The sequence below is a fragment of the Watersipora subatra genome, chromosome 9, assembly GCF_963576615.1.
Source record: "Watersipora subatra chromosome 9, tzWatSuba1.1, whole genome shotgun sequence".
In the NCBI taxonomy this organism is placed as follows: domain Eukaryota; kingdom Metazoa; phylum Bryozoa; class Gymnolaemata; order Cheilostomatida; family Watersiporidae; genus Watersipora; species Watersipora subatra.
The window spans coordinates 33351538-33369797 of NC_088716.1; the positions used below are offsets into that span (position 1 = coordinate 33351538).

Sequence of the window (18260 nt, forward strand, 5' to 3'; positions counted from 1 at the left end):
TGTAAAAGCTGCAAACTGAAGATAATTCCTTTAAAACGCTGTCACCTATTCTATTAGAGTATGTTTTACATGAGTGGCATTAACTTCTGTTTTATTCCAGGAGCAATTGCAGGCCTTTCGACCAGCTTACTTGGTGCCATGTTTCCATTACCCAGAATTCTTTATGCCATGGCCTCTGATGGACTTATCTTTAAATTCCTTGCCACCATTAATGATAGATTCAAGACCCCATTTATTGCTACTATGCTGTCTGGACTTTTTGCTGGTATGACTCATGCTTATGTCTATTGTGATGTGATAGGAAACCGCATGCATTATTGATAATGAGAGATCGTATTTACATGTTTTCTTATTTCAAATTGTATGCATTCTAGTATCCAAACAGTATAGTAATCATGCTTTTGAAACCAACACTTCGTTTTATTCACATTACAAGGACATCATCTGTAAATTCAGGTACATGTCGCAGGTTGTCAGCTCATTTGTAACACTTGGTAAACCGGAAGTAGCTTTGATTCACCAAAATGAATGACTGTACAGTGCAGTTAGAATGGTTGGTGGCCATATCGCTACAATGTTTAGCTGCGTATGTCTTGTGATAGGAAATAGGAAAACAAACTTGTTCTCTGCTGAAGATATCTGTTAGTAACAGGTCTCATGATCTGTTAGTAACAGGTCTCATGATCTGTTTGTAACAGGTCTCATGATCTGTTAGTAACAGGTCTCATGATCTGTTAGTAACAGGTCTCATGATCTGTTAGTAACAGGTTTCATGATCTGTTAGTAACAGGTCTCATGATCTGTTAGTAACAGGTCTCATGATCTGTTAGTAACAGGTCTCATGATCTGTTAGTAACAGGTCTCATGATCTGTTACTAACAGGTCTCATGATCTGTTAGTAACAGGTCTCATGATCTGTTAGTAACAGGTCTCATGATCTGTTAGTAACAGGTCTCATGGTCTGTTAGTAACAGGTCTCATGATCTGTTAGTAACAGGTCTCATGATCTGTTAGTAACAGGTCTCATGATCTGTTAGTAACAGGTCTCATGATCTGTTAGTAACAGGTCTCATGGTCTGTTAGTAACAGGTCTCATGATCTGTTAGTAACAGGTCTCATGATCTGTTAGTAACAGGTCTCATGATCTGTTAGTAACAGGTCTCATGATCTGTTAGTAACAGGTCTCATGGTCTGTTAGTAACAGGTCTCATGATCTGTTAGTAACAGGTCTCATGATCTGTTAGTAACAGGTCTCATGATCTGTTAGTAACAGGTCTCATGATCTGTTAGTAACAGGTCTCATGATCTGTTAGTAACAGGTCTCATGATCTGTTAGTAACAGGTCTCATGATCTGTTAGTAACAGGTCTCATGATCTGTTAGTAACAGGTCTCATGATCTGTTAGAGGAAAATTTAGCTTTAATAAATGCCCTCAATTATGTATGGGTTTGGTATCACCTGCAAATGTTTCATACAAATAAAGTTTTTTCGTAGCCTGTTTGCTTGTTTAGTCTGTTTCACACATGACCTGATTAGTTGGTCTGTTTCAAATGTGACCTGATTAGTTAGTCTGTTTCAAACATGATCTGATTAGCTAGTCTGTCTCATACATGACCTCATTAGTTAGTCTATTTCACAATTAGCTTCAAAAGCATATTCAGATTTCTGCAAAACGTTACCCCCTTCCCACAGTGTGGCATTTCCTGGAGATTTTTTTTATATTGATTATTTGCATGGTCTGAAAGTGTTGTTAACAGTGTTATTCTATCTTGGTCATGATCGTATGTAGGTATCTTCACTTTTATTAAAAAATGTTTTTATGTCCATGGTAAACATTTTCATAGTGAAAAACCATTCATGAATTTTACTTTTCAGGAATAATGGCTGCAATCTTTAATCTCAAAGAGTTGGTAGACATGATGTCCATAGGTACACTGATGGCTTATACCTTAGTAGCCTGTAGCGTCCTTCTACTCAGGTATGTTCATTAACTCACTTTCTCGTCACACTGTGAGTCTTTTTATGAAACCCATGTTGAACACATTTCAGTGTTGCAACTAATATCAGCGTGATTTATTGCTGTCCTTACTCTACCCGTTGTGCCTCATCAGAAAGCTGTGAATAATCAATAATCATTTTATGAAAGCTATACAATGGGATAGCTTTGGCCAGTTATATCAACTTCATTAGAACATATTTTTAGAAATTTATAAGAAGCTTATGCCAGGCTTTCGGTGTATATTTATTATTCTTATTTTGAGCAGAGATACTATTATTATTGTTATTTCGGGCAGAGATAGTATTATTATTGTTGTTTCGAGCAGAGATAGTACTAGAAATTCCCCTGTCATACAGCCCACGACCAAAGTGATAATGGAAAAAAAGGGTACTGCTGGTTGAGAAATGCAATATTAGCAGTCAAAGTGCAGTGCAATAGGATAACTGCAATGGTAGCTGCAATGGTAGCTGTAATGTACTGGGTGTTATTATGTACAACAAACAGCAAAAATGAAAGGAAAAGATGATATGTTTATATCCCTCCCTGCAATAGGAGAAATGCAATATTAGAAGTAAAATGGCAAGCTGCTGTACAATATACATATATATACATAACATTTATACATACATACATTTATACATACATACATTTATACATACATACATTTATACATATATATATATACATGTATATATATATATGTATATCTATATATATCTTATATATATCATATATATCATATATATATCTTATATATATATCTTATATATATATCTTATATATATCTTATATATATATATAGATATATCTTATATATATATATATATATATATATATATATATATATCTTATCTATAGCTTGGAGGCTGTATATAGCAACCATAGCATACCAGGTCATAGCAACCAATATCAAGGGGTTGTGATATTTATCTAGATTTTTGTATTTATATCTAAAGAATTATGCTGAGTTTAAAAATCTAAACCGATTTTAGCTGGTTGTCATAGAAATAGATGTGTATCTGGAAGAAAATGTAGGCCTATTACTTAATTTTGCAGATATTAAAAACGGCTTGGCAGCACCGCAAAATTGGGCACAACCGTAGTACCATCAACAAATCTTTAGAAAAATAACAGTAACATATTGCACTCCATTGGTCACTATATACTTTGATCTTGTAAATTTGAATAATCATTCCTATAGGTAACTACATCTTATAAAATCGAATAATTATTATTACAATTAGTATTGTAATAATCTTATAAGAATCTTTAGAAAAATATCATCGTCATTTCATTTACATTAACGGCTTTGGACATCAGTTGGAGTACCACAGTATTCATTATAAGTATCCAAAATGTCAGAGTCTGGTAGAACCGGCAAGAAGAAACAATTACTTTTCAGTACTTGTACGTTAATTATATATTGTATCATTAAAATAGAAAAAGAATCGTTAAAAAAATATCATCGCCATTTCTTTTACTTTCACTGCTTTGGACATCAGTTGGAATACCAAAGTATTCATTATGTGTCCAAATTGTTGGAGTCCAGTAGAATCAGCAAAAAAAATTGATTACTTTTCAGCACTACAGTACTTTTACAGTAATTACAGAAACCTTCGGCAATTAGACAATGTGATAGACTGGTGAAATGTGCACGCTTTTTTCGTGAAATGCGCATGACTTAATAGTTCTACTGTCTGTCGCACCGCCTTATCGGCGTTTCGTTGACCGGTTTTAATTTTGATTAAAATAGGCTTGGCAAGTTTTTATATCGATTTTTAGGCCGAATTAATCTGTCTATTTATGTATAATCCGACCAGATGGGTTAGTTTTAGGATATTGCAGTAACCTTTCAAAGATTTGGTGACATATTTAAAGGTTGACTTGCAACAAAATTCACATTACAGTTATTTGGTATCATAAGATTCACCATGTCTTACTTTGTTGTGTTGTAGGTGCCAAATATGTAGAAATGTGATTACAAGCTCTTAAAATCTCAAAAACAAACAGTTAATCGCAGCCACCCGAGACCGCCGTAGTTTGGATTCTCTTTCCAAAACGGCTCAAATGTGACGTAGCTGTGTTAGATGGTTTCTGTTTACATTTTCATGCAACCTTATTCGTCGAAATATTTTCACAAATATACTTCACGCATTCAATAAAACCATGTCTATTGTTTTTACGCGTCTGTTTTGTCATCATTGTAATGCTGTCACTTTTAGCAGTGATATCTTATAACTTACCGTAAAAATTCATTTAACTTTTTAACCTTACCTCGAAGGAGTACATATCATTGTCTGATAATCATGACGAGCCTGTTGGTTACCTGTGATAATTGAAAAGTGCTGCAAAAATTATTTGCGAAGTATTGGGTCACATGATCAAATTACGACATGACGATTGAATAATGCCGTAACAAAACTGTAAAGTAGCGAGCATCTATATTTGATACGGGGTCTTATGTAAAACCCGAAGTGTTTGTCATAAACTAGTGCTGCGATAAGTTTTACATTGAGCTTTGTATTGGTCTTTCAATTCACGTGAGAACATACGTGACAAGACGATAGCCAAATTTCGTGGCTATGTCATCGAAATAAAGAGATTCCAATCTACGGCGGCTTTTCGTTTTTGAACGTTTAAGGGCTTGTAATCACATTTCCACATATTTGGCATTTACAACGCAACAGAGTAAGACATGGTGAATCTTTTGATACCAAATAACTGTAATGTGAATTTTGTTGCAAGTCAACCTTTAAATAGGTTTATATTTGTTTTGTATCATTATTATACTTAAACGACTTTACAGAAAAATGGTTAAATTTGTTGAAGAACTTTCGGTTTGGTAACCGCCATTAACGGATAGTTTTTCGGGAGTTGTGTGCACATATGCATTTGTCATAAATCTCCCAACCCATCGCTTCGCTCGTGTTTGGTCGTGGGATTATTATTGTTATTTCGAGCAGAGATAGTATTATTATTGTTGTTATTTTGAGCAGAGATAGTATTATTATTGTTGTTATTTCGAGCAGAGATAGTATTATTATTGTTGTTATTTTGAGCAGAGATACTATTATTATTGTTGTTATTTCGAGCAGAGATAGTATTATTATTGTTGTTATTTTGAGCAGAGATACTATTATTATTATTTTATTTTTTCTGTTAGTTGTTCGTTCGACTTTTTAAGTTGTTATTCATGTTATTCTCATGTAACGATGAAAGTGAAAGATAAAAGTATGCCTGCAAAACAGTTTACAGCATGCCCTGACGAGTGGATTACGATGACCTTTCGTACGATTTTTTCATCCTGCGATGCAGAACAAAAATGGGGGTTTTTCATCCTTCATACGAAATATTTTTCGGCATACAAAATCAACAAAAATTAATCTCGAAATTTGATATTAGCAGTCGGTGTGCTGATTACGTCGAAATAACGAGTATGCTAATATGCTATTCGCCAAAATCCTTCTAATGACAAATGAAAGAGATACGACGCTCGATCTCGCTCAGTTCGGCGATGTTCGTTAATAGCTATTATGAAAGTGAAACTGAAAACAGATAGGTAATAAAATGAATGGAAGAGATGCGATCCTCGTTCTCCATAAGTTCGGCGTTACTCGTTATGAGGTATTAGAAAAACGAAACTGGGAATGATAAGTGTTAAAATATTAGCGATGAGTAAAGTGAAGTTGAGTAAAATAGTAAAAATACATACATAAACTTAGCTTTAACCCTTTGAACCCTGGCTGTAATTGTCAATGTGTGTCAGTATCCCTGGCTGTAATTGTCAATGTGTGTCAGTATCCCTGGCTGTAATTGTCAATGTGTGTCAGTATTCCTGGCTGAAATTGTCAATGTGTGTCAGTATCCCTGGCTGTAATTGTCAATGTGTGTCAGTATCCCTGGCTGTAATTGTCAATGTGTGTCAGTATCCCTGGCTGTAATTGTCAATGTGTGTCAGTATCCCTGGCTGTAATTGTCAATGTGTGTCAGTATCCCTGGCTGTAATTGTCAATGTGTGTCAGTATCCCTGGCTGTAATTGTCAATGTGTGTCAGTATTCCTGGCTGTAATTGTCAATGTGTGTCAGTATCCCTGGCTGTAATTGTCAATGTGTGTCAGTATCCCTGGCTGAAATTGTCAATGTGTGTCAGTATCCCTGGCTGTAATTGTCAATGTGTGTCAGTATTCCTGGCTGTAATTGTCAATGTGTGTCAGTATCCCTGGCTGTAATTGTCAATGTGTGTCAGTATTCCTGGCTGAAATTGTCAATGTGTGTCAGTATCCCTGGCTGTAATTGTCAATGTGTGTCAGTATCCCTGGCTGTAATTGTCAATGTGTGTCAGTATCCCTGGCTGAAATTGTCAATGTGTGTCAGTATCCCTGGCTGTAATTGTCAATGTGTGTCAGTATCCCTGGCTGTAATTGTCAATGTGTGTCAGTATCCCTGGCTGTAATTGTCAATGTGTGTCAGTATTCCTGGCTGAAATTGTCAATGTGTGTCAGTATCCCTGGCTGTAATTGTCAATGTGTGTCAGTATCCCTGGCTGTAATTGTCAATGTGTGTCAGTAACCCTGGCTGTAATTGTCAATGTGTGTCAGTATCCCTGGCTGTAATTGTCAATGTGTGTCAGTATTCCTGGCTGAAATTGTCAATGTGTGTCAGTATCCCTGGCTGTAATTGTCAATGTGTGTCAGTATCCCTGGCTGTAATTGTCAATGTGTGTCAGTATCCCTGGCTGTAATTGTCAATGTGTGTCAGTATCCCTGGCTGTAATTGTCAATGTGTGTCAGTATCCCTGGCTGTAATTGTCAATGTGTGTCAGTATCCCTGGCTGTAATTGTCAATGTGTGTCAGTAACCCTGGCTGTAATTGTCAATGTGTGTCAGTATCCCTGGCTGTAATTGTCAATGTGTGTCAGTATCCCTGGCTGTAATTGTCAATGTGTGTCAGTATCCCTGGCTGTAATTGTCAATGTGTGTCAGTATCCCTGGCTGTAATTGTCAATGTGTGTCAGTATCCCTGGCTGTAATTGTCAATGTGTGTCAGTATCCCTGGCTGTAATTGTCAATGTGTGTCAGTATCCCTGGCTGTAATTGTCAATGTGTGTCAGTATCCCTGGCTGTAATTGTCAATGTGTGTCAGTATCCCTGGCTGTAATTGTCAATGTGTGTCAGTATCCCTGGCTGTAATTGTCAATGTGTGTCAGTATCCCTGGCTGTAATTGTCAATGTGTGTCAGTATCCCTGGCTGTAATTGTCAATGTGTGTCAGTATCCCTGGCTGTAATTGTCAATGTGTGTCAGTAACCCTGGCTGTAATTGTCAATGTGTGTCAGTATCCCTGGCTGTAATTGTCAATGTGTGTCAGTATCCCTGGCTGTAATTGTCAATGTGTGTCAGTATCCCTGGCTGTAATTGTCAATGTGTGTCAGTATCCCTGGCTGTAATTGTCAATGTGTGTCAGTATCCCTGGCTGTAATTGTCAATGTGTGTCAGTATCCCTGGCTGTAATTGTCAATGTGTGTCAGTATCCCTGGCTGTAATTGTCAATGTGTGTCAGTATCCCTGGCTGTAATTGTCAATGTGTGTCAGTATCCCTGGCTGTAATTGTCAATGTGTGTCAGTATCCCTGGGCAACTTGACCAACGATCGCAAGTTTTTAAACTTCTATTAAATATATTTAAGTATGCTCATAATACAATGTTTGGTAAAACACTAGTAAAATAGTTCGGCAACACGGCAAATGTCACCGAATATTAAAAAAGTGTTTCACAGTTCTTCGGGCAATAACCATAAAAATTTGTAGTTTTAAAAACTTGCAAAAATCTTTACAGTAGCATCATATCCATCGAGCAAACATTCATCATCATTTCATGACTCAAAATAATCTGGTAAATTATAGTTAGTATCATGTAATCTTCATTTGCCTCACAATCATACATGACCCACCAACGGACGAGTCTTATTAATTTTTTCACGATGTCGTTCCAATAAAAATTGTTACTATAACGAAGGAAGTAGATAAAGGTATTTGAAAATGGGTAAAGATGGAAGTGAAATTGCTGGTTTAACGCCCCGTGCAAGAATTAAGTTGATTGGTTTACGCTGTTATTTAGAAACAACATTTGTAAACAGAGCCATGTGAATGCTGGTATTCCAGCCGTTAGGGTTTCTGACACCCTAGGAATGCAGGGATGCCGGCTTTTAAGATTAAATATTTAAGATTAAAAAAGTTAAATATGTGTTTGATAATCTAAATTCATTTAAGTTAATTTCAACGTTTATGTTATACGTCTGCCTCGAAAGTAAGAACTTCTTATGGTACGTGCTGCACATAGTACATTCTAAGGTTACATTTTATTTCAGTCATAATCACTAAATACACTATAGTTACTGTATGTTGCGTGTCATAGACTAACACTATAACACTTCGAGTGATATTACATAACACAGTTCATTCACTAATTACTTCACATTATATATTAGCATTTTCTGGTACACATTAATATTATGTAACATTTCATACATTATTGTTATATAACTTGTCATCATATTTCTCGTTTTATAAATTAACGCAATACAACACGCACCACCCGTATCCGGCGGTGTTAGTAAAACTTGTAATCTTAGCCGTTTGTTTATTCATGACAACCTTCAGTGATTAACAAATTGATAACAACACACTGTAACTAAAATTCTTCTATTATTTGTTATTAATCCCACGACCAAACACGAGCGAAGCAAGTGTGTTTGGGAGCTTTATCATAAATGTATATGTGCACACAACTCCCGAAAAGTATCCACCAACAGCCATACCCAAACCTTTGTACCGAAATCCCATCGAAGAATTTAACCATTTTTCTTTGGAGCCGTTTAAGTATAATAATGTTACAAAACACATATACACCTATTTAAATATGTTACCAAGTCTTTGAAAATTGTCGACAATATCCTAAAACTTACCCTTCTGATCGGATGATACATAACTAGAAAGATTCATTTGGTCCAAAGTCGCCTGACAAGCCTTTTTAATCAAAGTTGAGACCGGCCAACAAAACGCCCATAAAGCCGTGTGACAGATAGTAGAAAAACATGCACATTTCACCAGTCTATGGCATTGTCCAATTGCCGAAGGTTTCTGTAATAAACGTAGACCGTTTGTTTTACCTTCAGTAAATCGTAATATTATGACATTGCAATATTGATTTACAGGTACAAAAATGTGGTACACAGTTTATCAGCCTACGTTTTTTTGTCCAATTACCGAAGGTTTCATTAAGTTATCTAGAACATTAGCCAAATTTCTTTACATCTTATGTACAAGCTTGGGCCGAACTACAATGCCCCTTGAACTACAAACAAGAACATTTCTTTATTTTGCTCCAGTTTCCAAAAAACTTCCAGACACACGTGAATGCTAATGCTTGCTTTCTGTTACAGATCGCTGTCAAAACCATTCTACATTCAACACAGCCAACTTTCAAACTGTGTATATTACACAGACGCTTGCCATTTTACTTCTAATATTGCATTTCTCCTATTGCAGGGGAGAGATATAAACATATAATCTTTTCCTTTCATTATTACTGTTTGTTGTACATAATAACACCCAGTTCATTACAGCTACCATTGCAGTTCTCCTATTGCACTGCACTTTGTCTGCTAATATTGCATTTCTCAACCAGCAGTACCTTTTCTTTTTTCCATTATCACTTTAGTCGTGGGCTGTATGACAGGGGAATTTCGAGTTTTTAATATGTACAGTACGTATATATAGTTTTGATGATTTTCACCAGGGGGTATTTGTATTAGATATTTACTATGGGTTTCTATACCCTTCTATATAAAAGTTTTGCTTTGTGATGCCAAGACTGGGACTGGAACAAATTAAAACCAGTGAAGGTGAAGGTCTGCTCTACTTAATTTTATATTTTAATTTAGCAATTTTGGAGTTGTTGTTCTTTTTAAGGAAGAAGATAGCTCTCCAAAGCAGGTTACTGATGCAAATTTGCCATAAAAAATTTTTGTCATTGCAAACATTCAAACTTGTAATATGATTGAAGCATCGTATATAATTATTTTAGGTATAAAGTAGATGTGGAACCGCTTGAACTCCATGACGAATCATCAGAGCAGCATATGACAGATCTATATGAAGGGGTATTGGACTGGAGAGGAAGGCCGTGCAGACGGCCCACAATAAAGTCCCAACACACGGTTGCATACACTATTTGTGCAATTGGTTAGTATTTTTAGTTGAAAAACTAGATTGTTTCTTACATTTCAATTAATTTCTTTGTAATCGGCCAACCTGCAATCAACTCTCAGGTAGGTGTTGAGATATCAGTGCTCAAAATGACAGCATTACAATGACGGGGAAATAGACGCGTAAGAACGATAGAAATGGTTTTATTGAATTATGAATTATTTGAATTAGGTTTTGTGAATTAATCTACGGCAGTTTCGTGATGCGGCGATTAACTGTTCATTTTTGAACTTTTAAGAGCTTGACATAACATTTCCACATACTTTGCACCTACAACACAGCAGAGTAAGACAGGGTGAATCTTTTGATACCAAATAACTGTAATGTGAATTTTGTTGCAAGACAACCTTTAAACTTTTACAAAACAATTCTTTATTTTCATAACCTCCGCATTTTATTTTATCATAAACTGTATAATATAATGAACATTAACTGAAAATAAATAAGTGAAATAAAACAACTTTTGTTACAGTTTAAATATAATATAATTCATAAGCATTTAACCTCCAATCACCAGTTTTACAGTTATTAACACCTGCAATACAGCATTACTCTGGTCATTAAAATTTGCCACAATAGTAATATGGCTAAATAGTAACTTCTAAAAATTATTATAATTACCTCACTACTTCATCCAGACAACTTTGTAGTAAAATGGGAAATTTGATACCTCTAGCAATTGTTTAAAATAATAATTGGTCTTTGAACACCTTGGTCTTTGGTATTGCAAAAAGATTTACATCGTAAACATGACACTATTATTCAACTATGATTATCACGACATCAACAATAATTTAAAATTATCCAGATATGCATCTTCAACCATGAAAAAAAATTATATGCACCATTGGCAAAATAAAATATACAGCAAATTACGGAAGAGATCATTGTGAATCCTTCTCTATTGGTTTTAATAACATAGAATGACTACTCTTTTTTAAACGCATGTATAGTAATGCTGTGGAGGTTATGTATGAACAGCTACGATCGTCACAGTTGCCACTATTTAGTGTATAACTACATTTCCATTAGTGTTTTGCGATGTGAACATATATACCAAAACTGCTAGTGAATTTTTATTTAAAATTAAGTTTTTATATAATATAGTATTTACTATGCACTTGCCTTACATTGATAAGTTAATGTGTTTCTGAGCTCTTCTCTTCTTATTTTCTTGGTGAATAAGAATATAGCAAACCAAACATTGAAAACATTAATTTCATTTTTAACAAAATGTAAATATTATCATTCCTAAATTATAATTTTTTATTCTTACATGAAATTGAATAGTATTTTTAGATATAACAAGTATTTCATGCTGTTAATATATGTCTTACATTATATTCACTGTTTGTTGGACTTTAGTCAACCATTTACATTTATTATCTAAATACTAATTATTTTATTATTTACGAAAATTGTATAATAATTATTATTCTATCATTAATTAATATAAATAGTACAATACTCCATTAAAATATCACCTCCTAGATTTAATACTGATTTTTGGAAATATTTATTGTTTATGTTCTATAAAATATTTATTATTAGTGTTTTAAATGGTATCAAGAATTTAAACAAGTGCTAATTTTTAATTAGTAGATTTGGTAAAAATATGAATTTAAAAAAATGTTGTTCAATAAATGTAAATAAATTTGTTGGCTGCAGCATCCGCATATTGACGCAATTTTATTTGAATTAAATTTCTTTTGATTTTATAATGGATATGCTGTTAATTTCTTTACGTAAAATAAACAATCTTTTTCTTAGGTCGGTTTATGAGTAAAGTACTGTAATAGCTAATAAAGCTATGTAGGCTAGCTGGTATCATACGCTGGTGCAACTAACATATGCCATTTTAAATAGGCCTTCAAGGCATCTAAAATTGGTAGACGGTAATAGTTACCAAAAGCTTCGCAAAGACCAGCAAGAAAAAGCTAAAAACATCAGTCAGCGGTGTCGTAATTATTATCACCCTATGACTGAGAAGAAGACACAAGCTAAGAGAGATGAAGTATGTAAAACACTAAAACAGTGTACTATATTCCTGTCTCATGTCTCATGTCATACTGTGCTGTTCATTAGTGTTTTATGAGTAGCGTGTTGGCCTTTTGTCGCCTACATTGGCATCCCGATGATATGTCATAAAATCGTTAATATATCTTGAACCAATGGACGAATTTTATATTTTTTTAAAGTTTTTGACAGATAAGATGTTATATTATGACATACTAAAATTTGAGAAAGTTTAAAAAACTTAAAAAAATTCTCTAAGTTTTATGCAATTCTCGTAATAAAGAATCTACACGATGTTGTTGTTGTGGCATTTCAAGCTAAATTTTACATGTAATTGCTAAAAGGTTTTGTAAGGGTTGTGCGTCGCAGTTGGTTTTCCTCAGTCCGCATCTACCACAGGGTAAGTAATAACTTATTATGCAGTTGAGATTCTTATGAGTTATAAAGGAATTTTAGTTTCGATAATGAAAAGTGGTCAACCTTTAGTTCCAGTCGGGACAAAGTAAGGTTTGAATATTTTATAGTTGCAATAGCTGTTGTTTGAATGTGTATAGTTGTATTTTATGGTTATAGTTGTGGGTAGGCACAACCAACACAATTATAGTAAGAGGGTGCCACTGCCACTCTGCAGGTGTTAAAACTGTGCCTTTTTAAAGGGTTAAACACAATTTTTAAAAACTGATACACATTTGTCTTATTTGTATCAGATGTTAGGTGATAGTTGCTTAAATACAGGAATACTTCTTGTTAGAGTTGCCTCCTTTCGGCCAATAAAAATAGCATTTTTAAAAATCATTTGTCTGTGCTAAGCTTGATGCCAACCTAGTGGATTGTAGTAAAAGTGTTATTTCTATGGATTTTCATTCTATGTTCACCAATACTAATACATATCAATACTAACATTCCTATGACTTTACATAGACTTTAGGATAGTCAACGCTCTTTTACACTGTAGTTGTGTTTGTTACACACGTCTCTAATTTGATTGTTAAGGTGTGCAAAGATGCATCTTCGTGGTCGTAAGTCCTTTTCAACTAGCCCTACATCTGCGCAGCCCTTTCTCTATTACCTCTCCTCTGTACCATCGTATCATATTCTTTCATATCTTTAATAGCAATCGCTTAGCTTTTATGTTACAAAGATGAAAAAGTTACATGCCTAGAAGCAATAAATTCTGATTATTTTAAAATGCTGGCAAAATTGCTAGTGCAAGGATAAGATGAATGGTTATCGGCTGGGGATAGTTTGGCATCAGTCAGAGTGTATGAGAGATAAATGTTGTTTCTAACTATCTTACCGCTGCTGTAAGCGCTAAGACTTGCAAGAACTTCATTTTTGTAGCTATATTCTCATTGGTGATGGCCTTGGCCATTATGCTAATGGGTTTGGACGTCTTTACACCCGCTCAAAACACCTACTTGTGGATACCATTCAGCGTAGGAGCTGTTGGAGTCATCGTTTGTGTTGCCATCATATATCGGCAGCCACAGAGTCAGCAAGCCTGCACTTTCAAAGTACCATTTCTGCCAATTGTGGCAGCACTGAGCATATCTGTAAACATAATATTGATGCTAAAACTGTCGGGCGCCACATGGATTAGGTTTGGCTCTTGGATGTTTGTGGGTAAGCATGATACTTGCTACAATGCACGCTTAAATTGGCATAAGAGAAACAGACGTCCTACTACTTGGGTGTAAACGTTGAAACCTTATATCAAACATAGCATGAACTATTTTCATGCTTATACAGTTCTTAAAACATCCTAATAAACTGAGATTTTGAACATTGTAATAAGCTGAGATTTTGAACATTGATAAAATATCTTCTAATAAACCAGCAGAATTCAGCAACTTCTCAACATAAAGTATGTAATGCCAAGCCGATATTATTGTTATTGGTTGACTGGACTCATCTCAGTGTAATATTGCTGATACTACGTAATGTATTGAACTAGTGTAGGTAATCTACAAATTGCTGAATAACATAAAACCTGTATTTGAACACTGCCTTTATTGGAACGTCACCTCTATTTGAACGCCACCTCTATTGGAACGTCACCTCTATTTGAGCGCTACCTCCATTTGAGCGCAATTATGGGAGAAGGTTGAAAAATGAGTGCCACCATTTAATTGAACATCACTTCGATTTGAGCGCCACTTTTATTTGAGTGCCACTTCTATCTGATTGCCAATATTTGAAATTCTTGATCTTTATGAACCCGTAATAGCAAGAGGGATCAGTAAAAAAGCGTCCAAAAAACAGTACTAATAATGACTCAATTACATCAATACCAAATAATTCGTTCGTTGTTTTTTTCGTATCCAAGTCCGTTTTTCAACTCCAAGTTTTTTTAGTTTCTCCGTTAAAAATTGAATTCAACAAAGAAATAATTAGTAACTGTATTAGGCTAATAGTAGTTCCTTATCTAACACGGTCTTCAATCTTCGATGTATGTGAAAAAAGATTTTGTGCATATACAGTACGATGGAATCTGTGTGACTACTTATTTTGAGGCTAAAATTTTGAGGCTATTTTGATTAACTCTGTTTCTCTTTGTTTGTGTGAGAAATGTAAATTGCATTGCATAAAAGTTGTGCTCTGCTAAAAAATTGTTTGGGCGCTAATAATGACTAGCTCAACTGTGCAGAAAAAGAGTTGAGGTCAGAAGACACTGTGGAAGGTATTGAACAGCCTTAAGAATATGAAATGGTTTCAAACGAACGCAACAATCAGACAGCAATTGGCTGAGCGAACGATACTAATATTTTTGTTGTACAAATGTTAATTTTTGTTTTTGAATGTATTATAAATATGGTTTGTTTATCTCATTTGCTCTTGAATAGTGAACAATCTACAAATTTGTAGCATTTGTTAGATTATTATTATTATATGACATATAAGCTTTCAGGTATGTAGCATATTATGTGATAGCGTCATGGCGGTTATATAAACTCGGCTTACAATAAATCGAGGCTTATAACTTTTTTATTGCACATACAAAGCTGGTTTTAGCTGCAAACTGTAGCAAAACATATCAATGAGTGTAATGAGCTTTTATACAACCTTGTTAAATATAGTTATAAAATGAAAATATGCCTTCTAATTTAGAATGAAATAAAAAACTTGAAAGCTCCAACAAATAGCAAAGCAGGCCATAAGATCATCTTAGGTTAAGCAATAGATATCAACTGTTAAAGACATATATCAGTTGATATTGCTATGTATTTAGAGATTACTACAAGTTGGAGGGAAGTCAGCAAATTTCTTTCATTCAAAAGGGCCAAAGTCGCTCTACCCAAAGAAGAGTGTGAAAAATATAGGCGACATTCATTTCGCCCATGAAATTGTTAAATTCATCTTCTAAAAATTCTGACAAGGTTTGAAAAATACAACGTCACCCTCGATTTGAACGTCACCTCTAGTAAAGCGCCACTATAATGGAAGGTTAATAAATAGAGCGCCATAGCGTTCAAATAAAGGTTTTACGGTAACTTACATATAAATTTACAACCACCAAAAGTATTAAGTTGAATTTTATTTAGATGAATTATAAATACATGATATTTCTCTGCACTTGTTGCTGTTCATCAATTTTCTTGCTTTTTCTACTGATTATCTTGCTGCATGCAGATCTTTTTATTTATGATAAAACGCTGGCTCTTTTTATAGCTGACAGCAAGTGTGAAGAAGTGAGAGTTCATTGCTCACATTCTCATTCTTGCTTTTGTTGACTCAAGTTGGTCTGATCAAGTGCTAACATTAGTCTTGCCATTTTCTTATGCAGAATTGTTATAAAATCCTTTAGACTAACCTGTGGCTCTAAACCTGTGTGTTACGATGGGCAGCCAGCCATCTACCCTTTCACCCATTTTTTCACCTTTCACTCATGTTTATTGAAATTATTGTCCTTTCTTGTCAGGTTTTCTAGTATACTTTTGCTATGGAATATGGCAAAGTAGGGAGCGACAACAGGTTGATAAGGAAGATTCATCTCTCATCCATAGTGAAGGCCAATCCTATACAGACTAATGAAACTGTTCTATCAAAGATTTTGCTAGAGATTGTATCTATAAATTGTTGTTCGCTTGCAAAAAACGATAACCATCAGTTGTAATTCCTATGATTTTAATCAAGAGTTTTGGTCCACATGAAATTGTGAAATATTATTTTACTTTTTTATCGTTATCCATTTGCAGTAGAACTAGCAGAAAACATACTCTAGGACCATCCATTGTTTTCTATTTATATTTTATATATATTTATTTTAATCTACCTTGTTGGCATTCAAAGTAGCTTGTTATCAGTGGGATTGTTGGATGTCATGTGGTGTGGTGGTGGTCATGCGCTGCTAGATGTCACGTGGTACTCGGAATGGGTACCATATAACATACGATATTTTAAATATGATGCATTGTGCACTCGGTTCGCTCAGGAAAAGCAGAAAATCAAATTTAATGCTGAATAATAGGTGGCTGTGGCAGAAGAAAGCTATAATATTCGAGTGTCTTGACAACCATAGTCTAGTCTTATCTAGTATCCTTGTCTTTATATACAATATATATATTATTATATCTTTATATATAGTACGAGTACATTACTTTCTTCTTTCTTCTAAACTAATCTGTGTTTTACACAGACATGATTCTTGTACAAGTTGGCAATGAGTTGGTTCTTAATATATTACTGTATTAAATTAATCTATATCATTTTACCTACTATAAACGTTGCTATTGAGTTTCTTTGCAATAGTCTTTTAATAAAGTTGTTCTAAAATCAGTTACGATCTTTGATTGAGTTATTTTCTCAGTTTCAAGTCACAGCGTCTGCCGACGCTTGTAATTTCAGCATATCCAAGTTTTAGAACAAGTCAGCAGAATTTACTAAGCAATACGAAACTTTCTTGTATATGAGGAATACTTATAGGAATACTTATAGCATTATTTCTAATATTGTTTTGGAAAATGTATTGAAATAAATCGCTAATTGCCTGCTTTTTCTGCAATTGGCATAACAAGCAAATGTTAATGTGATGACTTAAGTTTGATTAAACTATTTATTTGCAAGGATATCATTGTTGCATAGCATGAGTTAATGGAACTGTCTAGTCCCTCTTTTGAGAATGATTTGTTGCACTCAATGCTGAGGCAAAGCAACATGAATGGTCATGATAAGTTAACATTGGTCACTGATAGCTTATTTTCGAGGAGTTGTCTGTTCAAGCTTTCAACTCCCCGTGTTAGGCAAACATGGGCATAGTGCAAGATTTATTGGAGTGATCGGAGGTACTTAGTTCAATCAGTATCAGTATGAGAGAGTCCCATGACCAAAATAGATTTGCTATTTTCCAAACAAACACGCCATTTTATATAATTTTTAATGAAGAGACCACAAACAGAAATAATTTCCAATAATTAAAACTCAGACAGGTTTTGTATCTGCAACTAGTTCTGGTTTGTATTTCTAGAAGAATTGTGTTCTGATGTCTGTGTAAACACCTTAGGGGCTGCTGCTGAACAGTCAACAGATATAACAACCATGGCTGTGGCCAATTAATAATGTGCAATAATAATTGCATTAGATTACTCATCAAACTATCAATTAGCAATTTAATACAAAATTCTTAAGCATGGTTATTCAAAATTTATTGATTAATCCAATTTTTCCTGCAAATAGTTTATTAAATCGTTTATTAATAAAGTTTAATCCGATATTTATTTGATAATTTAAGTATTAATTCAGCTTTGAGAAAAGTTATTTCGCTAATTAAATCATGAATGCACTTATGTAACAATTAAAATTGGTAATTTAATGCACAATTTAGATTAATTGATATTTAATTAATAAATTTTACTATTGATGCAATTATTTTACAAATTAATTTGTTAATATAAAGCATGATTCAATTTGAGTATGTCTATAGCTCTATGTCTATGTTTATATGTCTATAACTCTATTATAGTCTATAGCATGAGTATATCCAT

The 18260-nt window shown here is 34.2% G+C and overlaps 1 protein-coding gene across 1 annotated transcript in view; it reads left to right on the plus strand.

Annotated features, from left to right (window-relative positions):
- The window catches only part of LOC137403815 (cationic amino acid transporter 2-like), a 33933-nt gene extending 16878 nt beyond the window's left edge, over window positions 1-17055 (plus strand). The window contains exons 9-13 of the mRNA XM_068089870.1: window positions 101-265; window positions 1876-1978; window positions 10082-10239; window positions 13621-13902; window positions 16199-17055. Of these exons, the coding sequence (XP_067945971.1) occupies window positions 101-265; window positions 1876-1978; window positions 10082-10239; window positions 13621-13902; window positions 16199-16308 (818 nt within the window). The 3' untranslated portion in view covers window positions 16309-17055. The remainder of the gene's footprint in view (window positions 1-100; window positions 266-1875; window positions 1979-10081; window positions 10240-13620; window positions 13903-16198) is intronic.
- The last annotated feature ends 1205 nt before the right edge of the window (window positions 17056-18260 follow it).